Source organism: Astyanax mexicanus, chromosome 22, assembly GCF_023375975.1.
Source record: "Astyanax mexicanus isolate ESR-SI-001 chromosome 22, AstMex3_surface, whole genome shotgun sequence".
Taxonomy (NCBI): Eukaryota; Metazoa; Chordata; class Actinopteri; order Characiformes; family Acestrorhamphidae; genus Astyanax; species Astyanax mexicanus.
The window spans coordinates 16410059-16435500 of NC_064429.1; the positions used below are offsets into that span (position 1 = coordinate 16410059).

General features: G+C 37.1%; 2 protein-coding genes and 1 long non-coding RNA gene across 8 annotated transcripts in view; 2 read left to right on the forward strand and 1 right to left on the reverse strand.

Moving 5' to 3' along the window:
- The window catches only part of rasgef1ba (RasGEF domain family, member 1Ba), a 153205-nt gene extending 146957 nt beyond the window's left edge, over positions 1 to 6248 (forward strand). For both annotated transcript variants that reach the window (XM_007250476.4, XM_007250477.4), the window contains 4 exons: positions 162 to 257; positions 517 to 640; positions 2487 to 2559; positions 4420 to 6248. In XM_007250476.4, the coding sequence (XP_007250538.3) occupies positions 162 to 257; positions 517 to 640; positions 2487 to 2559; positions 4420 to 4444 (318 nt within the window). In that variant the 3' untranslated portion in view covers positions 4445 to 6248. The remainder of the gene's footprint in view (positions 1 to 161; positions 258 to 516; positions 641 to 2486; positions 2560 to 4419) is intronic.
- Positions 6249 to 7452: 1204 nt separating this feature from the next.
- On the forward strand, positions 7453 to 10474 carry LOC125786738 (uncharacterized). Of its 5 annotated transcripts, none has more exons than XR_007428798.1 (5): positions 7453 to 7655; positions 8573 to 8841; positions 9892 to 10022; positions 10065 to 10208; positions 10285 to 10474. It is a non-coding gene; the product is annotated as an uncharacterized LOC125786738 (long non-coding RNA). The 5 variants fall into 5 exon arrangements; XR_007428797.1 differs by having other exon boundaries at positions 8573 to 8729; positions 8765 to 10022; XR_007428795.1 differs by having other exon boundaries at positions 8573 to 10022; positions 10065 to 10229; positions 10319 to 10474.
- A 5285-nt stretch (positions 10475 to 15759) lies between these two features.
- On the reverse strand, positions 15760 to 18644 carry LOC111190976 (fibrous sheath-interacting protein 2). Its single transcript, XM_022664817.2, has 5 exons — positions 18586 to 18644; positions 17518 to 17619; positions 16996 to 17157; positions 16524 to 16589; positions 15760 to 16263 (listed from the first exon to the last, which is right to left on the reverse strand). Exons 2-5 carry the CDS (start codon positions 17614 to 17616, stop codon positions 16132 to 16134), a joined length of 459 nt encoding a protein of 152 aa, XP_022520538.2. The 5' UTR covers positions 17617 to 17619; positions 18586 to 18644; the 3' UTR covers positions 15760 to 16131.
- Between the last annotated feature and the right edge of the window lie 6798 nt (positions 18645 to 25442).

Genomic DNA, 25442 nt, shown 5'->3' on the forward strand with positions numbered 1-25442 from the left:
TCTTTTTTTGTTTTCTGTTCTTTGGGAAAAAAAGTCTTTAACGCCTTTAATAGCGTCAACATTTGAGCAACATTTAAGTCATTCCAACCAAATTCAAACTACTTTTTTATAACTAAGACATCACTCACTCACTCACATAGCTTCTCCTTTATCTCTTTCAGATTGTCATTCCTTTCTTCAGTCTCTTAATCAAAGACATCTACTTCCTCAATGAAGGATGCTCCAACCGGCTCCCGAATGGACACGTCAATTTCGAGGTAACCACCCCCCTCCCAACACTTCCTTTTTATCAAACATAACAAGTGGAAGAGACTCCTGCCATTTTTATCCGTTGCTGTTTTTAACAGTGGATAAAAACATTGACACTGCGTAGCAACTGTGACGTGCCCGAAGAGGAAGTTTCACATGCTTGAATGCTAGAGATGGAGCTTTGAATTTGAGTGTCTGCAGAAACACAGGGAAACACAGAGTAAAAAAGGAACTGGTTCTAATGTCTTGCTTGTTTTTGCCCTGCAGAAATTCTGGGAGCTGGCCAAGCAGGTGAGCGAGTTCATGACCTGGAAGAAGGTGGAGTGTCCCTTCGAGAAGGACCGCAAGATCCTGCAGTACCTCCTGACTGCTCCTGTCTTCAGTGAGGATGGTAAGCCCTTTCACTGAAAGTAATTATTATTATTGGAAAGTGCTATAAAGGTTATCGGGTGCTGTGAGTGCAGACAGTGCAAGCAGTTCTCACTGTATTTTCAGTAGCTTTAAAATGAAAGAAAATTGGAAACACACTGTGCCTAATCAGGAAGATGTTTATGAACTAGCTGAATATACATATGCAGAGCTTATTGCTTTATACAATACAAAATGTAGTGAGAGTGACGAGTCATCGTTTCAAACATATTTCTTACAGTATTGTTCAGCCAAAGATCAACATGTGCTTATTGTCATTGAGTAACCAAAGATTTATTAAAATATTTAATTGATCTAGAGTAGGGCTGCGACAATTAGTCGATATAATCGTCGATGTTTATTTTCTAAATTAGTCAACTACAAATGTAATTGTCATCATCATTAATTTGTAACAGTACTGCATTACACAAAGTGCTGGGGAAAGAAGCACAAAATGAGATGGGAAAATGTCTCACTCAAACAGGTTACAATCAACTTAGTTTATGTCTCCAAAAGTGCCCAAACACAACAGATTACATATTTAATCACTAAATATCAGTAATCTACACGTTAAACAACATCTGTCATTTAAATGCCTTTTCAATCTCATGTTCAGCTGTTTTTCTGTCGTTTTTAGTGATGGAGAACATGAAACTTGAAATAATTTTTGACTAATTGACTAATCGTCTAATCTAAAAATTAGTCCAAAATAATCATTAGTTGTGTACAGTACTGAATCCTCAAGCATAGAAAAGCTTTCTTAGTCTTTGTTCACTTCAGAAAACTGTTCTGTATACTAAACATATTTCCATTGATTTCAAATGTGATTTGTGATATAAAACTCTTAATTGAGTTGATTAAAGATTAAAGAGCTTCAAAATCTGATAAGAGTTCCAATACAACAGGAAAATCTCCAAGAATAAAACTAATGAAAACTTCACATATCTCACATATCTAGATTTTATGTGGCCTGCTATTCACACTAAAACTGTGTTTTTGAAAAATGAAGATTTTCTAAACTAGTCTTATTTTCGTTTTTGTTCATGGTTAGAAGCTTAAGAAAAAAACTCACAAAGTCTTAAGTCTGGTAATAAAACTACAACATTTACATGCAGACATGAATAAATGGAAATACTATTTCGATTACAGCTATAGTGCTTTAATCAGACTTAGTATGTGTCATTTTGTGACTTGCGTAGTGCACTACTTAGGCAGTAGTCCTGTAATTTGGGATTAAACCCAAATTACTTCTTTCTTCCTTATTAGTGGTGCATGGATGTCAGTTTTAATGAGGTACTATTGCTCCATACAGCGCTAGCATTCTGATGCAAGTCTCTTTTGTGTGGACAAAAATATGTTCTAAAATGAGGGAGAGAAAGAAAGAGAAATCTCATTTGTTTTGCCTAAATATTAGAGAAGTGGGCTCCTTGAGTTCCAAGCTATAGTTCAGAAGCCCCTAGCCTCTAGACTGATCTAACCAGCATGACTAAAGGGCAACACATTTCACCTTTCTCTCAGAACTGTAAATCACTCACCAACCTGTTTAGTGTCTGTCTGCACATCACAGGATGCACACGTACCAACACACACACACTCAGAGAGACAGACGCTGCCCTCAGGCCACTGTATGTCTCTTCTCTCAACATAAACCTGATATAGGCGTTGTGCAATACGAGAACACGAGTGCGTAGTGCTCTCAGATTACCTCAAGTGCGAAGAATTCCCTAACGTGAGAAAGCCGATCAGAAATGAGTCAAAAACAAAACAGGGGCGTGAGTGAAAGCACTGTCACCCATCTTCTTCTTTCTCTCTCTCTTATCTCCAAACAGCTCTGTACCTGGCATCCTACGAGAGCGAGGGACCTGAAAACAACATGGAGAAGGACAGATGGAAATCTCTCAGGTGTGTGTGTGTGTGTGTGTCACAGCTGTACAAATGCTTGTGATTGACAGGTTTTGTTGTGTGGTATCTAGGTCAGACTTGTGTCTGCTGTGATTTCTGGGTTTATTTTATAATAATGTGTGTGTGTGTGTCTGTGAGTGTGTGTGTGTGTGTGTGTGTGAGTGTGTGTGTCTGTGCTGGTAAGCAGGAGCAATAGGGCACATTTGGATTTTGTCGCTCAGCTGGCTAAAAGATTTGCTGATGTAGGAACTGGTGGCGTGCCAGATCGCAGATCACAAAAGCTGGAACGTTTTTAATAAGCTTAGCGGGTTTAACACAGTTTGGACTCGTGTTTCTAGGATGGCTGTACAAAATATAGTGAAAATGGGGGGAAAAAAGCAGTGAATCATATTAAAAAAATATTGTAATGATTGAACACTCATTTTACTCTTATTGTATTGGTTTCTAGGATAGATTACAAAAATTGACTGTAAAAGTGACCATATAATATGGTTAAAGTCTATGTCTCAGAAATATAGCTATATGTAGAAACCGATAAAGAAACCACCACCACCATGTTTAACAGGGAGTCAGTTCCACAGTGGAACACCTATATTGTAAGCAATAGTAAATGACTATACACAACCCCTCTCTTCATGAGTCTGGCACAGTCTGAATCCACTTGGCTGTCCACTTAGTCACGTTTCCCGACAGCCGCCCAGCCCAGAGAGAGAGCAAGTGGGCTGCTGGAGAGAGGCGTTTTCCCCACTGCGACAGGATCTGTCACATCACCACGTTCTGTGTGGATCAGCAGAACGTGCTCCAGCCTGGGCAGGAGTGTGACTGTCAATGTTTTAGTGAGAGGAAATTAACTCTCTGGTGACCACTGCTGACCACAGCCTGGAAATGGCAGATCAGCTGATGTGTTGGAATCAGAGTCTCTTTATTGGCCGCACAGTTCACACTTAATGGAGCAAGAAACACTGAAGTAAAATCAGCCGTCATTCATTTTATTAATGGTTCATGTAATAAGACATTCTGGACTGATTTATTTCCACAATACTTGTATATACAGTGTCCGATAATAGCATAATAGCACTTTGAGGACACCAGACCCATATATACAGTATGCAGTCCTCCAGGTGGACGGTTGTTTGCGGTTGAGAGTACGCTGTGTGTCATTGGCTGCCGCTTCTCACCGGTGTGTGGATGAGTGCTGAGTATTAATGATTGTGTGTAAAACATGTAAATTGTAAATCGTCCTTGGGTTTCTAGAAAGGCGCTCTATAAATGCAACTTCAATAATTCATTCATGTATAAAATATGCCTTAAATGATCCAAATAAATTGCTTCTACACACCAGTAGTGAATGGATGGGTCGTGGCATGGGTTTTCCACACATTCCCACAAGCTCACAGCCGTGCTTAAATCTGGAGATTTAAAAATGACATCACCAGCATGTCGTCACTCCTCATCCTACTCATTCATTGTTTGATGATCATATTGTTGGCAGATGAGCTCATCCTTCAGAAGATATGTTCAGACACTTCCAAGACATTTACATAGAGCTCTTTGAGTTCCATGATGCAAGACCACAGACTTCTGAATGAAAATAAATTTAGAAGAAAATGGGGAACTATGGTGGACAAATGATTTTGGATTTAAAGAAAAAAACAAGCAAAAATATACATCTAAATGAGAAAAAATAAAGTGTGTTTCTGAATGGGAATAAAATAAATCTAACAAAAAATATACATATTTAGACCTATGTTTGAATGAATGCTGCTTGATGCTGTCTGTGATGCTTGCAGTTATGTGCTGTAGTTTTTTAAATACCTGTATTAACTGTGTTGGTGCTCTCTATCTCTCTCTCGTTTGCAGGTCTTCTCTGCTGAACAGGACGTAGTTCCCTTTTTGAAGAAACCAAGTCAATGAAGAGTAGAGCTTCTGGAAAGCCAGCTATGAACCCCCTTTATCCCCTCGGAAAGTGAGAAGTATCCCTGTTTTTGAAGGGAAACGACAATCTCTACTTCGCTGGAACGGATTCTTTCTTTTCTAAGAGAGGAGCGCCTTTCTATAAGACGATGAGTGATCTGCTGCTGCTCCTACTGGATATTTCAGAACAGCTTTTTGTACAGCTCATCTCTTTGTACAAAAGACTTTGTACCCTTTATTTTCCTTAAAACCTTCGTAGGACTTGTTGTTTTGATGGGAGAGGAACAGTGCAGGGTTGTTGATGTTCCTCGGCTGCGGTCGTCTTATGATTCCTTCGAGAGGGATTCAGACACATGCTTTTGAACCACCTCCTGACTTTTCTTTCCTTTTTTTTTCTTTTTTGCAAACCCTGTTTTCTCCTCTTTACGCAAACAGCACGGGTTAGCTGCTGGTTGGCTAACTTGAATAGTGCAGAAAAGAAAATAAAACATATTAAAACCAGCATTGTGTACTACTGGCTGCCAGTACTGTACATTGTACAAGTAAAAAAGTATATACTTTAGCATTATTTGCATTAATTTAAGTACAGATTTATTTTTTCCTTATTATTGTTATGGTTGTGTTTGTTGATATTGTTTTTTTATACATATGAGATGTGTGTGTGTGTAGTGTTTCTCTTACATGTGTGAGTGACTGTTGAGTGGACGAGAGAAGCTCGTCAAGGTTTGCTGGATGGGTGCACTGGGTGCATCTGAGAATAAAGATGTCATTTACGATTATTGTGATATCCTGATACCATGTTCATTTTTGCCTTTTCATCTGTTGTCCCTACCTTCAGAGCGCTTACCATGTTCGTGTGGACCGTTGAAGGTGCTACATTCCCTGTAATAAACAGTGTTATAATCAGAAATACCACGTTCCACTTTATGATATGAAGTAGATACAGTACAGGTTTGAAGTCTGAGGGAGGCACTGAAACACATTGCTACTGTCCACCCAATGTACTACTTCTACAACGATGCTATATCGCCACCTGGTGACTATTAAAGAGAATACACAACTGATGTGGCAGACAGTAGTTTGAAAGACGCAGTTTGGAAGTTTCTCGACTGTCCTGCACCTTTTAGTGCATTCCCCTGTGAACCACCTGATCCAAAAAGCACTAAAATGTGCTGGACAGTGGGCCTCGAGGTCCAAGATTAGAAAGAGAAACACAGAAGGATTTAAAAGAATCATATCATGCTGCACAGCTACATGAAGCTTTTCCACATTTAAACACGTAAAAGTCTAGAAGATTCAACTTCATTATATTGTTGTTATTATTCTAATTATTATTATGTTATAGTTTTTACAGTGTTTCGTGTTCCTCCCTAAACAAAAAAAACCTGTGTTGTCATTTTCTGTACATTTTCAGTGATTATACACATTTTGTTACTTTTTTGTTGTTGTATATTATTTGTACTAGGTACATAACATATTTTATAGCTACCAGATATTTCCCTAAACTAATATTTCATATTTATAAAACTTTGTACGAGACTAGTTTTCAGGGCACTAGCGCACAATATGACGTTAACAGTGAAGATTGACTGATGTCTAAGTGTGCCCTGCTGTTTCTTTTGCTTACACTAAATTTTTCCACAGAGGTTATTATTGTGTTTTCTCTCCCCTGTGTACATTGCTATGTATTTTGACTGTTCTGATGGATTAGAGAGCCTCTGAAATAGCTGTGGTATAGGACGAAAAACTATTCAATTAAAGAACACGTATGTAAATGTGTATGTTTGAGTGTGATTAATTACTAGTGAGTCTCAATAATGTTAACAAACTATAACACTGAAATACGTTTATACAGGCTGATGTTCTGTCGAGTTCTGCTACACATCAATATGTGCTTCTTACCACCAGTGCGCACCCACTTTTTTCTCAGTCAATAATAAACGCTAATTCACAGCAGCTGCGGTATCATTTTAATAGTTCACTCTCATCCACACGTGGAAAAAAACATTCTTTTATTTAAACGGTGCCATTCCTGCCCATAGGAAGTTGCATATATAAATATGCACACACAATAACTTTAAAATACGTTTTATTATTAAACATAGAGTCTTTGACCTAATTGCAAAAGTAAAGAAATGTAATTAAAAATATTAATAAAAACTACTTGGAACACTGAAAAAATGCCATGTCGAGTTGTGCTACACATTGATATGTGCTGCTTACTACCAGTGCGCATGTGCGGACCTACTTTGTGATTTTTCTTTTGTTTTTAGGGTAACTGTGTTTTACTTAAATGCATTAGACAACCAGAGCCAATGTTACAAATGTGTAAATGGTACTTAATAATACAATTAATAATTATAGTTATTATAATAATAATAATAATAATAATAATAATAATAATAATAAGACAATAAAAATGCAAAAATTCTCCTATACCCTTAACTATACCCTGATATATTGATTCAGATTTCAAATATCCTACCAAGACTTCTGCCAGCATCTTCCAATATGGCTTTTCTGGTATTTTTAAGTTGAAATATACCCACTAAACATTAGACGTCTTATGGACGTGCAGATCATGTCTATATTGCGTCGGTTGGTCCAAGACCAATTCTGTACGTCTACACGACGTGCAAACTAGGTCCACTATTTGGACGTCTAACTATGACCCCACTTGGACGTCAATATGCAGTTAAACATTTGAACGTCGGACTAGGTCACTTTTTTGGACGTCATGGGGACGTCTAATACAGGTGCAGGAAATTAACATTATTTAAGAATATATTTATTTTTAAATGTATGTCAAAATTGTTGTTATCAATATTGTTAATCACTATGAATATAGATTATTTATGATTAAGCATCATTTATTTCTAATTATTTATTTGAGTATTATATTTTTTATCTATTTAATTAATTAACGAATGTAGGTATTTATTTACGTATGTTTTTACTTTTATTTGGAAATGTGTGGAAAATTGTTAAGTTGATTTCAACCAGTCAACGCCACTCTGATTTGCTGAGACCGCACGTCATCATAAACTCCACTCTGATATGCCGAGGCAAAACACGCTCAACATTTTTTGGCTGCTGCAGTAGCTCAGCTCAGCTCAGCTCATTCAGTTCAGCTCGCTCAGCTCAGCTCCGCTCCGGACCGGACTCAGCTGCCAAGCTATAAGGTAAGACGATATGTATAAGTTAATGTATTTGTAGTGTTAGTTGTTTTAGCTCTGTGGTCTTAAATCATCTGAACCTGCTGGCGTTGCCTCTCTTCCCAGGCAGTTAGCTAACTAGCTAGCTAGCTAACGATAGCTAAACAGTGGCCATAGTTAAAATGGAATTGGAATTACTTTTGAGAACGACCGTAATGCAAATAATATTTACTGTAACCGAAGCTTTAACGTAGAAGCATTGTCCGGTCATTAAGTCAATGCACTAACCAGAGCTAGGCTGATAAGCCAATCTAAGCTAAGTCAAAGAACCGTCTTTGGCTAAATTCGCTAAGCTAGCGTTAAGTTATATAAGTTTGTGGCACCCACAATTAACCTAGGCAACTGGGGGCAATATCAAGTGCATTTTGAATAGCCTGAAGAAGTAATTTTATGTTAATATTACATAAATAAGGCAATTTAAAATAGTTTGTTGTGGGAAAACATTTATTAAAATAGCTTAATATGATGTGTGAGAATTAAAACGGCACGATAATTCTCGTCAGGTGTTAAATGTGTATTCCCGCCTTTAGCTTAGCGTTAGCTTATCGTTAGCTTAGCATTAGCTAAGCCATAGCATGAAGAAGTAAGTTTATGTTAATATAACATAAATAAGGCAATTTAAAATAGTTTGTTGTGGGAAAAAAAATAATTAAAATAGCTTAATATGATGTGTGAGAATTAAAACGGCACGATAATTCTCGTCAGGTGTTAAATGTGTATTCCCGCCGTTAGCTTAGCGTTAGCTAAGCCATAGTGTGAAGAAGTAAGTTTATGTGAATATTACATAAATAAGGCAATTTAAAATAGTTTGTTGTGGGACAAAAATAAATGGCCATCTTCAACATTTTCTGAGATTTCTAATTTGTCTTTTTCTACTTGTGCAGATGGAGTCATGAAATGTGACGGGACAGCCACCGAGGACTTCATACTTCGGAGCATCTCAAACATGCACCACAAAGACGTGGAGGACACACCGCTGTCTCTCAGGACCTAGAATCTTAATGAAAGTATAATGATGTTAAGGGAAGGTGTAGTGGAAAGGTGTGATAGTGTTGAGGGAAGGTGTAATGTTAAAGGTGTGATAGTGTTGAGGGAAGGTGTAATAGTGTTGAGGGAAGGGGTAATGTTAAAGGTGTAATAGTGTTAAGGGAAGGTATAATATTGTTAAGGGAAGGTGTAATGCAGGGGTCTCAAACTCATTTTTGCCGAGGGCCACATTGACATATTGGCTGTCCTCTGAGGGCCAGATGTAACTTACAAATATAAGAAAATGTAACCAGATGTCATATAAAATGAGTGTAATTACTCCTTAATGTTAAATAACTCTCAATATACTATTTATTCAATCAAATATTACAGTTGCATGGAAAAATGTTTGCTTGTTGCTCTATTAACATAAATCCTTTTAATTTGTCATGTTATGAAATCCAAAAACTCCATCAATCAAGAACCAAACTATTCAAGTGAATAGAAATTACATCAAGTACAAGTTATATTAACTTTGATCAAAACGTTTGATACTGAAATAAGGCTTAATAAATATAAAATCAAAAATTGTGAGCTGTGACAGATTTAGCATTTCCTCAGATTTAGCAGTTCCTCATCCAACCACTAGTCGGAGCTGCAGCTGCAGCACCACAAGCCCGCAGTCTTTGCTTGGTCAGAGCTACAGCCCAGCCACGGGCTACAGGACTCAGCTGAGCCTGTCTGGAGCGTTTTGAAATTTTTTAAGTTCTTCTGTGTATGAAATAAAATAACCCCACTAACCGGATAATACAGCTCTCTACAGTTCATCTTTCAGCCCAAGCAGCTAACAGCAGCAGTTTAGAGCAGCGTCACGGAGGCACTGCTCGGATTACATTATAAACAGGTCAGTTAGCGCGCTGCTAACCTCAGGATGTTTATAACTACGGAGTTTAGTGGACACACCACGGCTGCAAGGTTAGACTGCTGAAGGCTACTGAAGACTATTAAAGCAGGCAACGCAGCGTAAGCAAAAAAAAAACAAAAACCACACACACACACCAAAATACAAGTTAAGATAAAATATGAAAACGAACATAATAAAGCATAAATAATTAAATTGAATTGCGGGCCAGATGTATGTTTATTTTGTTAACCCGTGAGGGGCCGTATGAAACCGCGTGGGCCGGTACTTTGAGACCCCTGGTGTAATGTAAAGGTGTAATAGTGTTGAGGGAAGGTATAATATTGTTAAGGGAAGGTGTAATGTAAAGGTGTAATAGTGTTGAGGGAAGGTATAATATTGTTAAGGGAAGGTGTAATGTAAAGGTGTAATAGTGTTGAGGGAAGGTATAATATTGTTAAGGGAAGGTGTAATATTGTTAAGGGAAGGTGTAATATTGTTAAGGGAAGGTGTAATGTAAAGGTGTAATAGTGTTGAGGGAAGGTATAATATTGTTAAGGGAAGGTGTAATGTAAAGGTGTAATAGTGTTGAGGGAAGGTATAATATTGTTAAGGGAAGGTGTAATGTAAAGGTGTAATAGTGTTGAGGGAAGGTATAATATTGTTAAGGGAAGGTGTAATATTGTTAAGGGAAGGTGTAATGTAAAGGTGTAATAGTGTTAAGGGAAGGTATAATATTGTTAAGGGAAGGTGTAATGTAAAGGTGTAATAGTGTTGAGGGAAGGTATAATATTGTTAAGGGAAGGTGTAATGTAAAGCTGTAATAGTTTTAAGGGAAGGTAAATGTTTAGTGAAATTGTTATGGTGTGAATCTAAGGTGTATGTTATGTTGATGTAAAATAAAGGCATTAACCCCAAATGAGATTTACTCATTATGTTTATTATTATATTAATGTTTCCCCAAACAGAAAGGGTCAATTTAAAATCAACAGTGGTAAGATGGGGGTAATTAATTTATCCCTTGCTTTTACTGGTTCTTTGCAGGTTGACATGTTTTGAAAAAAGTGAGAGGGTTGAAATGCAATTTATTTGTAAAGCATATTGTGTATAACTAACGTGCATAACTAGTTCCAGAAGGTTGTGAACCTGTTCCAGTAATTGTTTGGCTTAGCTTTGTATGCGTTTCCAGTTAACTGCTGAAGCTGGAACAATGGAACAGTTGCCACCGTCTGAAATGGCACTACAGTTATGCAGGGAGCCTCAAAGTAGTTGGTCTATAAAACGTATACATGTAAATTTCACGTAGAAAAGACGTCCACAACGACTTAATTTAAACTAGAATTAGCCCTTATCCGGAGGTCTGGGGGACGTCAATACTGGACGTGCAGAAGACGTCAGAAAAAAGACGTCGTCTGGCGTCACAGTCTGCACCTTCAGGAGACCAAAATTGGACGTGCAAAAATGACCTAGAAAAGACGTCGTTTCAACGTCTCTTTGTTTAGTGGGTAGTTGAGAGTAGCACGATTCGACAGGGTAGCACATATCGTCAAAACACTGATTTATGGAAAGTCTGAATACTTCACATCTCTCCCGTTATATCAGATAATGACAGCTAACCGCCAGAGGAGCCCGTGAGTGAGTCCTCAATGAATGGGGTGAATGGAGCTAAACGGCTAAAAGCTCCAATTAAAAATAGTAATTAACTATTTGTCTGGGATTTCCTTAAGTTCAGAAAACAGCGGAAAAAACCCTCCCCTGAACATTAACAAGTTTCCACAGGAAACGGGTTAAAGACAATAATGGCGCTGGTGTAAAAGGCTTATAACTAGAGTTAAAAGGTTTTTAATTTTTTTCTTTGTACTTAAATATTTTAAACATCTCATGTTTTGTAAGTTGAGAAAATTAGTATTTTTTTTGTATAAACTATGATTTTCCTCAGTTGCTCCTTATAAGCCCATTATTTATAGATTATTCGATGGCGCCCCCTGGTGGTCTGACAAACCCAGTGGAGATTTTTAAGTGGGCATTCTCTTCTCCCAACACTCAGTCAATAATAAACGCTAATTCACAGCAGCTGCGGTATATTTCTAATAGTTCACTCTCATCCACACGTGGAAAAATAAAAAACATATTCTTTTTTTATAAACGGTGCTATTTCTGTCCCCGGAAAATTGCATATATAAATATGCACACAAAATAACATTAAAATACGTTTTATTATTAAACATAGCGTTTTGTACATTGAAAAAACTGCAAAAGTAAGATATGCAATTAAAATATTAATAAAAACTACTTAGAACACTGAACAAAATGGCATTTGTTACCTTTCCCCACTCTGTAACTATATCTTTTACCATGTAATTTGATTTAAAAATATATATTTTTTAAAAAATATTCATAAATCCATAATATTTAAGTTAAAATACACATTTAATTGTGTCCCTGGATTTCACTCAGTCCTGTTACCATAAAACATTACCCCGTCTGAAACAAATGGAACATTCTACCTCTGTCTCTCTCACAAACACACGCACACTGTCTGTCTCTCTCTCTCTCTCTCTCTCTCTCTCTCTCTCTCTCTCTCTCTCTCTCAGAAGCTCTACCTTCCAAATGTATTCATGTTTTGGGTTAGCAAACTGTTGCTACATGTCCTTACTCATGGCATAAACATGTCTATTGTATATGATTATTTCTGTTGATTTAACAGTGTATTGTTACCATTGCCAGATAAGAATTATGAATGTAGGAATGTTCACAGCTTTACAGTGTCAACAAAGGTAGGCCTATCAGATTTGTATGTGGTTCACAGGTGGTAATTTTAGATTTCCTGTAAACCTTTAATCTTAAGGTTAAGGTTAATTTAATGTAAATCTTAAAATATAAAGCATACTGAACCTGGGTTGGGCTTGTGGGACGACTCGAAGCAGGCGTCCTGATTTTTAAATCAAAAACTTGACAGGTATGCAGTAATATGAAGTGTTACAGTGTTACAGTAAGTATTACAGTACATGGTACATTGTTGGGTTACACACCTGTTCAGCTGCACCCTTTGACCAGCCCCTGCCATTTTAAAGCCTTGATTGGCTGAAACATTCTCATAAACTTCCCTTTATTAGTAAAAATAATAATTTACACTGAATAATTTAGGAGATATTTACCAAAAACATCTAAAATAAATGTATAAAATCTGCTTTACAGGTCATAAAGTCAATCAACTGGTTAAACTAATTTGACTGTAAGGACGTGTGCACTCATAAGAAATAAGAAATGACTTGTGTGATGAATTCAAGTGAATAGATGATGTGCAGTTTAAACAAATAGTTTTAACAATTTCTCCAAAGCGACCGAGAAAACCTTTAATATCTAATTATATCTGAATTGACTTTTGCACTGTTGAGTAAATGATGCTGAGTTTCAGTTTCAGTACATGGCCTACAGGTAAACAGCTACAAGCCTAATTTTCTGTCTACATTAATTATAGAAAAATATTCATTGTATTACATTACATACAGTTGTGGTCAAAAGTTTACATACACTTGTAAAAAAACATAATGTTATGGCTGTCTTGAGTTTTCAATAAGTTCTACAACTCTTATTTTTCTGTGATAGAGTGATCGGAACACATACATGTTTGTCACAAAAAACAGTCATAAAATTTGGTTCTTTCATAAATTTATTATGGGTCTGCTGAAAATGTCACCAAATCTGCTGGGTCAAAAATATACATACAGCAACATTAGTATTTGGTTACATGTCCCTTGGCCATTTTCACGGCAACTAGGCGCTTTTGGTAGCCATCCACAAGCTCCTGGCAAGCTTCAGGTCGAATGTTTGACCACTCTTCTTGACAGAATTGGTGCAGTTCAGCTAAATGTGATGGTTTTCTTGCATGAACCCGTTTCTTTAGCACTGTCCACATGTTCTCAATGGGGTTTAAGTCAGGACTTTGGGAAGGCCATTCTAAAACCTTAATTCTAGCCTGGTTTAGCCATTCCTTTACCACTTTTGATGTGTGTTTTGGGTCATTGTCTTGTTGGAACACCCAACTGCGCCCAAGACCCAACCTTCGGGCTGATGGTTTTAAGTTTTCCTGCAGAATTTGGAGGTAATCCTCCTTCTTCATTATCCCATTTACTTTCTGCAAAGAACCAGTTCCACTGGCAGCAAAACATCCCCAGAGCATAATACTACCACCACCATGCTTGACAGTAGGCATGGTGTTCCTGGGATTAAAGGCCTCACCTTTTCTCCTCCAAACATATTGCTGGGTGTTGTGGCCAAACAGCTCAATTTTTGTTTCGTCTGACCAGAGAACTTTCCTCCAGAAGGTTTTATCTTTGTCCATGTGATCAGCAGCAAACTTCAGCCGAGTCTTAAGGTGCCTTTTCTGGAGCAAGGGCTTCTTTCTTGCACGGCAGCCTCTCAGTCCATGGCGATGTAAAACACGCTTGACTGTGGAGACTGACACCTGTGTTCCATCAGCTTCCAAATCCTTGCAGACCTGCTTCTTGGTGATTCTTGGTTGACTCTTGACCATCCTGACCAATCTCCTCTCGGCAGCATGTGATAGCTTGCGTTTTCTTCCTGATCGTGGCAGTGACACAACTGTTCCATGCACTTTATACTTGCGTATAATTGTCTGCACAGTTGCTCTTGGGACCTGTAGCTGCTTTGAAATGGCTCCAAGTGACTTCCCTGACTTGTTCAAGTCAATAATTCGCTTTTTCAGATCCACACTGAGTTCCTTTGACTTTCCCATTGTAGCTTTTGTAGCTGAGTCTAATCACTGGGTCAAATGAGCCCTATTTAAATGGGCTCATGAGAAGTCAACAGCTGTAGTCAATCAGAATCACTTACAAGAAGTGAAGAGGCCATGACATGAAGCTAATTTGATTGACACAACTCGCTACATCACCAAAATTGACAAATTTTGTTGCTGTATGTATATTTTTGACCCAGCAGATTTGGTGACATTTTCAGCAGACCCATAATAAATTTATGAAAGAACCAAATTTTATGACTGTTTTTTGTGACAAACATGTATGTGTTCCGATCACTCTATCACAGAAAAATAAGAGTTGTAGAACTTATTGAAAACTCAAGACAGCCATAACATTATGTTTTTTTACAAGTGTATGTAAACTTTTGACCACAACTGTATATGATATAGTTTAAAGAAGAACTTGTGCCTTACGTGATTTTTTTCTGAATATGCTTGCTGGGACATGGGGCACACCTGCTTTCACCTCTATTTTGGAGAAATCCTGTGATTGTACTGGATTTCATATTAAAGTTAAAATCACTAAAATGAGTTTTGCTGTTACTGTGTTGTGATTCTCCAGGATCTACAGTAATAAAATAAACATGCTGAGTAAGACTAATTTAAGCTCTATCCGGACGGGATTAGTTTCTCAGGGGGACGTCTGTAAAAAAAATATTTCACACTTTTCTACTCAGTGCTAAAACTCTTGCATCCGGACTGCAAATGAAAAAACGTGATATTGCGTTCAGTGGCTCCTTCACTGTTGTTTTTACATGGCTCTCTATGGAAACATGTGTCCAAAGTGTAATAACAGTGTGTAGCAGTAGACAAATTTTATTAAACGCGAGCTGATAAAACTCAGAGATGTGCGTCCGGACGGGACTAAAATTACCGGAGGACCACGGAGTTCAGCAAAAAACAGTAGATAATTCAGACTGTAATTTTCTCAGAAGACGTCTTAGAAAATCATGTATGTGGCCATTTCAGATGGGAATAAAATAACAAAAGAGAAAATTCCACCAGGATCCCCTGAGAAACTAATCCCGTCTGGATAGGGTTTAAGACTTATTAACTTTCCCTGACTCTAATCTTACTTTAATTTAAAGTTGTTTTTCTCACAGTGTTATATTTACCCCTAGTGGTACACAAAGTATTCCAAAGTTAAATAAATGTAAATTATTAAGATCAGTTTCATGAGCCCTACACTAGAACCCTATGGAACTCCACAAGGCCAACCCTAACCCCAGGACTAGGATGTGCCCCCTCTTAAACTCTTCCTACTGCCTGAGAAGTTACAGTAACTAACTACTTAAACCGCATTACTTCCCACATCTGATCAATGTCCTAGGCGGTCTAGATGTGATGTTTTCAAATGGAGCGATATTGTAGTGTAAAAATAATCACAGCAAGCTTTAATATATTTTTTATATTTTTTATTTTGTTTTGTTTTGTTTTTTTTGTTGGGGGGAAGGTAATGTTAATGATATGATTTGGTCACGGCTGAGAACTCTGTTATGTGGTTTCTATAAAATGTTTATTAGTCTAGTGATTTTTACAAAATGTAACCCCAAGTGAGCAAGCCTGAAGCGACAGTGGTGAGGAAAAACTCCCCTGTGGGAAGAAACCTCAGGAGGAACCAGGCTTCACAAGGGGGACCCATCCTCCTCTGGTCTAAACCACATGAGAGCTGTGGAGTCTAAATCTCTCTCACAGTGCTCACTGACAGATCTAAGCACAAGCAGGGACCAATCAGGATGCACTCTCAGTCTCAATTTTGCTGCAGCATCACTGCTATCTTCGGGGTGGAGAGGGTATTAAGTGAGACGCGCATGTTTATCCTGATGAATTAATTTTGGTTTTGTGCGCTGCTTCTCCAGTCGGCTGAAGGGATTCTCTGTGCAGGTCATCGTTAATTTGGGCTTCCTCCGGCTGGATTCTGGTGAATCCTGAAAGAGGTAGTGTCAGAGAAATTCACACAATACATTTAATATCTGTTGCTCTATGTTAAACTGTACAGAAATATGCACTATTCTAGAACACAGGACCTTCTTCCTGTATTTACTTCTTTGCTCTCAACCCAGTATCAAATTATTAACACAAATCCTTAATTACTAAAAACCACAACACAGTGTAGGAGTGTATATAATATAACTGCCACATAAAAGCACTGAATTGCAAATTCACTGAACAATAAAAACTGACTTACCTGTTTCAGGGGTGCGTGCCTCAGATATTCCAGGTAGTCGTTAAACTCCTTTACGGAGCACAGCACCTGAAAGGGATAAAAGGATAGTGTGTAATTATGGATGTGGACTAAAGGGCTCTCACTATGCATTAAACACTGTTTTATTATAATTTTAGATATACTTCAGTCAGCACAAAATCACATAAAGTGGACATAAAAAATGGGTCTTTTAACAACAGTGCCATAATTTTTCAGACTGTGACCAAAATGGATCGCTACTCAGTCATTAGTATTGTTCTATACAGGGAGAGAAATACTATTTAGTTTAATAATTAGCTGTAAAAATGAATTTCTACATATATTTTCCTCATCATTTAGGAAATTAAGCCTTCCATTACTTCATTATATTATTTAGTATTCAATGTGGCCTATTGATATCTGAGTTTCGTAGGACAGGCTGTACTGTAACTGTGTGTAAATCTAATGTATGTACCCTCTCATCCGGAGTAATTAATCCAAGTTGGACGAGCCTCTTCTTCTTCTCCGGCCGTTTGAAGAATTTTTTTAGATGTTTATCGTGCAGGCAGTTGTAATCCCAGAGATTCCGGGTGATGTTAGGATCTCTCAAGTCGAAATCCTGCATTTCCGGAGAAAGCTGTGAAAAACAATTAACACAATGCATTTAATATCTGTGCGAGTTTCACACCATAAACATTATCCTACCAACAAGAACCATCCCAAACACTGCAATATGTAATCTAATTAGTTAATTTCTGATCTAATCTAAGACACCTTTTCACATCTGCACTTCTTAGTCCAGTTAAAGTTCTCTTTAAGAACACTGGTGCTCATTTCACTGTTTGGCCAGTGTGAAAACTGTGTGAAAACAATCCTAACCAAGTGGAAAAAGCTTTAAATTTAGACTTTCAAATTATAACAGACCAGAGATTCACACCAGAGAAAACAAACTATAGGTATGAAGTAAGTTCAGAATACTTTCTATTTGAATACTTACACTCTGTCCCAGTTTCCCGCGGGAGAACTGAACAGAATATTTATCTGGAACGAACACCTTTGTGCCCCTTTGTTTCTTTAATAGAGTAGAAAAGTCCATTTTCTGGAAAGTGGAGAAGAAAACATTCTGGTTAAAAACTGTACAGCTGTTGAAAAGGAAAAGTCTGATTAAAAGACCTCTCTCCTGTTTAACCTGCCTGAAATGCAGCATTATGTTCAGTACTGGCAGAGTTTAATTCACAGAGCTTTTCTTTTAAGCATGTAAGACCTACATTTAAGTCCTGCATTTTAGTATTGGAGTTATATTTTCTTTGACACTTTTAGCTTGATGATAAAAAATAAAGTCTTATAGAGGCGCTAATGGCAGCTAGACTGCAGTTCCTGCAGACACTGCGAGTGTGATTGCAGTGCCAAAATCTAGGTGGTTGCTAAGGTGTTGCTAGGCGGCTGCTAAGGCGTTCCAACAGTGTTGCTAAGTGGTTGTGAGGTGGTTGCTAAGGTTTTGCTTTTGTGATTGTAGCAGTTCCTATAGTGTTGCTACAATGCTGTTGCTAGTTGATTGTAAGAAATTACTGTGGTGTCTGTGCTGGTCGCTATCGTGTTGCTATGTGCTTGCTAATGTGCTGCTAGGGAGTTGCAGTAGTGTTGCTATATGCTTGCACAGTGGTTGCTAGTTGGTTGCTAAGAAATTGCTATGGTGTCTGTGGTGGTTGCTATGGTGTTGCTAAGTTGTTGGTAGGTGGTGGCTAAGATGTTGCCAAGTGGTTGATATGTGGTTTGACCTAATATTGGTTAATACAACAGCTTCTCCAGAGACACACAGTACTGGAGAACTGGTTGGCGGGTGGAGTTTCCAGCCACTTCATTAAGACCAGCACTATTGCTACTGTTTCTATAACTCAGTAGTTCTACAGGCCACGTATCACCAATAACCAAACTAACCACCGCTGTAGCTCATAGAGGCTCTAGCAGGAATGATGATTTTTAGTGCTTTAGTGTTAATCTGGTTCCCCCACTCTACAGCTCTCCATCCACTCTACACTCCAGAACCTTAAACTGGAACACTTACATCATCCGTCCGTCTCGCTGCGCTGTTCTCCAGAGGACTGATCAGCTGGCGCGAGGAGCCTAGCGTATATACACACAGCTATGACGTCATCAACATTCCACGTTCCAAACGGAGTTCAGTAGAATTATCAGTCTGAATCACGTGACCAACAGTATAAGGGCCATTCAGTGGGTGCCATTCACTTGTTGTAACTCTTACAAATTATACTTAAGTTTTTATCTTTTTTTAAAACACATAAATTTAACTATTCAAAACATGTACTGGTCAATCTCAGGCAGCTTTACTTACTGCCCATTTTTCTCAGTCCTGTTACCAAAATTCATTATACATTTAAGAAGCATGTTTGAAATCAAGTCCACTAATTAATTATTTTTTTTTTTAATGAAATGGTTGACTGTGTGTTCAAATAATTCATATTTATGACAAAAAAATCGCTATATATGCATGCAGATTGAATTTTTCAAAAATATGCAAAGCTAATTTTATTATCATGCAATTTATTATACAAATGGAGAGTATTGAAATTGACCTACTCAATTATAGTTACAATAAGATCAAATATAGAGAAAAACAAAATTTGATACCAAAAATGTACAGACCGAAATGTCTTGGTACTACAGAGTACAGAAAGGTCTAACAAAATTCAGTGCCTGGTTTCCATACTTTGTCTGAAAAGTGCAGACACAGTCAACACATGCTGTCAGTACTGAAATCTATAAGTCACATCTACAACAGGAATTTACATCAGTTGGTTCTTCTGAAGATCATGGGAAAACCAAAATAAATTTCCCTCATTTGTTTTTCTGTGTATTTTATCTTATTGTAACTATGACTGAGGAGCTCAATCTCAACGCTTTGTCCTGTTACCTAAATTAATTCTTAGATTTTATTTGATTATTTTTTAAAATACAGTGTCCTCATGCTATCAGCATAGCCGCCATTTAGATATTTTTCTTGTTTTTGCTAATTCTGTGCTAAAACCTCATTCCTGTTACTTTCATTCCTGTTACTCAAAACATAAAAAGTAACAGGAATTAGTGCCAACCATCTTTGGCCTAAAAACCTTGTACAAAATTAAGTAAAGCTGTCTGAGTTTCAGTACATTATTATTATTATTATTATTATTATTATTATTATTATTATTATTATTATAATAATAATAAAATAAATTGATCATTGCCGTTATTATTATTATTATTATTATTATTATTATTATTATTATTATTATTATTATTATTATTATTATTATTATTAATAAAATATTATAAAATAAATTGATCATTGCTGTTATTATTATTATTATTATTATTATTATTATTCCAATAATTTTTTTTGTGAATGAACATTGCAGAAATATAATGATAATATTTTATGATTAATATAATAATAGACATTATTATGATTATTTATCACTTTTGTTGTTTTTATTGCATTTTTAAATGTAAAATTGTTTCGCTCTTGGGACAAAATTCTGAAATAATGTGTGCAGGAATAAAAACTCTACACTGGGAAGATGTCAGAATTACACAGTTAAATATGCCGATGTCCTGAAACGAGCTTGTTCAGACATACTGTAGGCTACAGCCTTAAACCATCTGCACTACACATGCTTTTATTCATTTAGCATTGCGTATAAACGGTTAACATTTCAACACAATCCTTTTTTTTGCCTGAACCAACAGCACAAGCGCAATGAGTGCAGCTCACTGGATAAACTGCTTGTCTATGTCTCCATCTACTGGTAACTTATCTGTAACTCACCCGTACATCACACCCATGTGGGGTCTGTATGGGAGGCCCAACTGGGAACCAGAAAATTTTGTCCACAGGTTTCATGTTGGCCACACATATAAATGTCAATGAATGGGTTTTATCAGGGTCAGTGATTGTACTAGTAGATTGAACACTAGAGGTCATGGGGCCTAGAGGGGATCCATGTGAAATTAAGGAGAACTGGAACAATGTTTGGGAAGCCCAACTTAATCCCAGTAACAACACATATACAAACCCATTTAAACCCTGTGCACACCTGAAATCCACTAACTCTATGTTCCCCCTATGCGAGACCCACATGAGTATGTTCACTGGGCACGTTTTTTGCTTGCTTGTTGTGTAAATATTAATGTTATGTAAATAATTTCCCAGACCTAGATTATGACTTAGACCTATACGACAAAGCATTTCATAATCATTTATCACAAGGGGTACTTAATCCAGTAAAAGGAACAGAAACAAAATGAGTTTCAAATATTTTTTTTTTTTTTTTTGCCCTGAATGCATAAATTAATTAAATAAAAAATTAGCCACAGATAATTGTCACTGCTCTTTTCTGGTCTCTATGATGTAACTACTGACAAGAAAAAAATCAATAAAGCATGTATTAAAGGAAACAGGGGATTTTTCTTTTTACACATGAATAATGTGTAATAAACTTTAAAGTTGTAATCAAAGTTCATAAACCTACCTACAATCATAATAATAATGTGGCAACCATTGTTATGGATGTACATAAACTATATTTGTTGTTTATAATATGCATACAGTATATTGTTTGTTCTTTTCATCCCTACTCTTTCTATTGTGTTGAACATATCTAGAGCATATCTGGACTTGAGTATCAAGACTTGGGATTTGACTCAGGACTTGAGTATCAAGACTTGGGAATTGATTCAGGACTTGGGATTTGACTCAGGACTTGAGTATCAAGACTTGGGAATTGATTCAGGACTTGGGATTTGACTCAGGACTTGAGTATCAAGACTTGGGAATTGATTCAGGACTTGGGGTTTGACTCGGGGCTTGAGTATCAAGACTTGTGACTTGACTCAGAACAAGAGTCTCAGGACTTGGGACTTGACTCAGGACTTGAGTATCAAGGCTTAGGAATTGACTCAGAAAATGAATATCAGGACTTGGGATTCAACTCTGGGCTTGAGTATTAAGACTTGGGATTTGACTCAGGACATGAGTGTCAAGATTTGGGATTAGACTTGGGGCTAGAGTATCAGGACTTGGGATTTAACTTGGGACTAGAGTATCAGGACATGGGATTTAACTTGGGACTAGAGTATCAGGACTTGGGATTTAACTCTTGACTTCAGCATAAGAACTTGGGATTTGACTCGGGACTTGGGTATCAGGACTTAAGATTTAACTCTGGACTTGAGTTTAAGAACTTGGGATTTGACTCAGGACTTGAGTATCAGGACTTGGGAGTTGACTCAGGACATGAGCATCAAGATTTGGGACTTGACTCACAACTTGAGTATCAAGACCTGGGAATTGACTCAGGACTTGAGTATAAAGACTTGGAATTTGACCCAGTGCTTGAGTATTAGGACATGGGATTTGACCCAGTACTTGAGTATCAAGACTTGGGACTTATGGGGGTTTTAAGACTTGGGGTTTGGCTCAAACAGTTGAAAGAGTTTAAGAAGGGTTGGACTTTAGGGCTCCTGGAAATGACATGGGCCTAACAACATACACCACATTACACCATACCACACTCTTGGCAACACTATTGGTGAAGAGCTTGCCTTGAAAACATAGATTCTATGCCATGGCCGGCTGCATTGTCATACCTATCACCAACTGAAAATTGGTGATAGGTGTTGTGTTACACATGCATTATAAATCTGTTACACACTCCTTCAGTATGTGCAGCTCATCACATGAGTCCAAATTTATAATCATTTGTTGTTTCTGATCACATTTATCTTCCTTTTAAAAAGCTTTGCAATCTAAATCTTCCTTTTGGGTATAACTATTGTTTTAATGATTAGTGTAATTTTCTTGCAATGTCTATATCAGTGTCCTGTGTGCATGCTGTAAAGTATGCAGCTGCATTATGGGATATTTCCATAGCCAGAAGCATCAGCCCCCTCTGATGTAACAAACTGGCCGCCGTCCAGCTTAAATGCATACGGATCAATCCAAACAGCTTTGGAGCTCAGCTTCTGATATAATACCATGAATGACCTGCAAATGGCAAAGATGTTCATTCTCAGCATTCCTTTAAAAGTCTCCGGTCTGGACGGACGGGTCAGCAGAGCGGAAACCAATGTCTAATGTGTCTCTAGACAGATTTGAGTCTAGAGGATTTGAGCTTTGTGCGGTAATGTGCCTCAGCCTGGGTAAAGCCCTCAAAGTGAGTGTGTCCATAAACGGCCTCCTATATATTGAACATATTAGTGCTTACGTAAGGCCCTGACGGAGCAGGGTAAAGAATTTTCCACAGCTGTAAATCTGTTATCAAACTATAGATAACTTAAAAAACAAAGCAGCTGAGAATCACCAGTGAGGATCAATTATGGAACACAAGTCCTCATTATCATCATCATCATAATCATTAGATCTGGGTTAAAAATAGCCCAAAGCCTAAGTGTTTCTGTTTATACAGCACCAGTCAAAAGTTTGGACACACCTTTTCTCATTTAATGTGTTTGCTTTATTTTTCAAAAATAATTTATTGCATTGTAAATTTTATATTGAAGACTATATGTATAAAGCTATACAGGAACACATGCTGAATTATTCTGTGAACAAAACGAAATGTTAAACAAACCAGATTATGTTTTATACTTTAGATCAGGGGTCACTAATAGGCGGACCCAGACGTTGTCCAAGGCAGACCCAAACCGATAAACTACTGAGAAGGATTTAATTCTGACAGTGTTCATTTAAAGGGGTTGAACTTTTCTTGTGTTTATGGTATATGTGTTTGCGGCGCAGTAAACTCACAGAGCAATCACACCAAAGGCTCTCCTCTGCCAATCAGATCTGTGCAGACCGCTGCCCTGGATGGTGAATTGGGACGTGGCCGGAAAAAAACACCTTTAAATAGAGATAGGGAGCCCGAGAGCTGGCGGAAAAACGAGAACGGGCGGAAACTAAAGACACGCCGAGCGCGAGAGAGAGAGACAGGGAAGGAATGTACACAAAATCTGGCCAGAGAGGCATTTTAATATTATTATATATTTTTTTCATCATAGTTCAAACAACCTTACGGTTCAGATGTTTCATATCTATATCTATCTATATCTATCTATATCTATCTATCTATATATATATATATAGTATACAGGTTATAGGACTGAATCTTAACACAAGTTAAAAATGGCGACGGGTCCAGACCTTGGACTGACAAAATTTTCTACAACTGTACCGTACTAAATTCTAATTAAATACCCCTGCTTTAGATTCTTATTTGTACCATATTTATCTTTGAGGACAGATCTGCACACACACAGGTGTGTCTAAATGTTTGACTGGTACTGTGTCAGTTTTTAGTAAGAGTAGTTTATAATCTAATACAAAAGCAACATGACTGATGAAAACAGAGTAAGCTTTAATAACACCAATATCACCAATATATCCAAAATCTTTTTCATTATAAAAAATTATAATATTTCCTTAAAACTTTGAGAAACACAGAATGTTTCAATGCACCATATAAAATACAATTGTAGCATAGTAAAAGGGAATTATAAGAGTGTGGCTTATTAATTATGGCATATACAACATAACATAACATCCAATCCATGGCAGGCATTTGCTGCTTGGTTTCAGATGGTTCAACCTGGTCAAAGTGGTTGAAAAGCTGGTCATCCAGACAAAAACATGGCCTATACTGGCAGGTCAGCTGGTCATACTGATTGACTACATTAGTAAACCTATATTGAATAGTTTATTCAAACTGGTCATACTCCTCCCTTTTTTAGAGATCAAGAAGGCCACAGATCTTGTGGTTGCCCAGACAGGCTGGAGCGGATCACGTCATCCGAGCTGGGCAACAAGCTGTTAAGTGGACGCTGCTGACGTAGTCATATTGATAGATTCTGCCCAATGATATTTGATCCTATTGATGTATCGATGTATCATTTGCATAAAGGTATAATTTCTTGAATGGAGTATGTGTTAGGTTAGTAGATTAGACACCCAAGGGTGCTTTCAGTCTCTCGCCTGGATTTAGTCTCTTTCCTTCTCTGAGTTGTAAAATTGTTGATCTGTTGAAGTATAATTATACAATATATTGACTGGATGATTTAATTTTAGTTTATATTTACATATAGATATAATGTATCTTTCACTTATGTTTCTTTTATATACTGTATCTGTAATGCTGAACCTATCATTTAAAATATAAATTTTACAGTCATCCATTAGAATTGGGAATCCTTACATGTATATAGATAAATGAACATGACCTCCATTAATTTTGCCTGTAGTGTTTACTTGTGTATATTTTAGAGTAAGACCTAACTCTGACCCATATGCACTTTTCTGTTCTTTTGTTCCGTTAAAGTTCCGTTGTTTCCGAGTAAAGGGCAATATATACAGCTCATGAAAAAAATATGGGACCATTTCAGTTTCTGAATCAGTTTCTCTGATTTTGCTATTTATAGGTATATGTTTGAGTAAAACCAACATTGTTGTTTTATTCTATAAACTACGGACAACATTTCTCCCAAATTCTGAATAAAAATATTGTCATTTAGAGCATTTATTTGCAGAAAATAAGAAATGTCTGAAATAACAAAAACGATGCAGAGCTTTCAGACCTCAAATAATGCAAAGAAAACAAGTTCATATTTATAAAGATTTAAGAGTTTAGAAATCAATATTTGGTGGAATAACCCTGGTTTTAAATCACAGTTTTCATGCATCTAGACATGTTCTCCTCCACCAGTCTTACACACTGCTTTTGGATAATGTTGTGCCACTCCTGAAGCAAAAAATCAACCAGTTCAGCTTGGTTTGATGGCTTGTGATCATCCATCTTCCTCTTGATTTTATTCCAGAGGTTTTCAATTTGTTAAAAAAAGAAAAAAAAAACTCACCATCTTTAAGTGGTGTCT

Coding starts and splice junctions, on each gene's coding strand:
- LOC111190976 (XM_022664817.2), bottom strand. CDS start 17,616: ATGGACTTTTCTACTCTATTAAAGAAACAAAGGGGCACAAAGGTGTTC. Junction 17,158..17,517: donor GCGGGAAACTGGGACAGAGT/GTAAGTATTCAA, acceptor TGTTTTTCACAG/CTTTCTCCGGAAATGCAGGA. Junction 16,264..16,523: donor GGCACGCACCCCTGAAACAG/GTAAGTCAGTTT, acceptor TACCTCTTTCAG/GATTCACCAGAATCCAGCCG.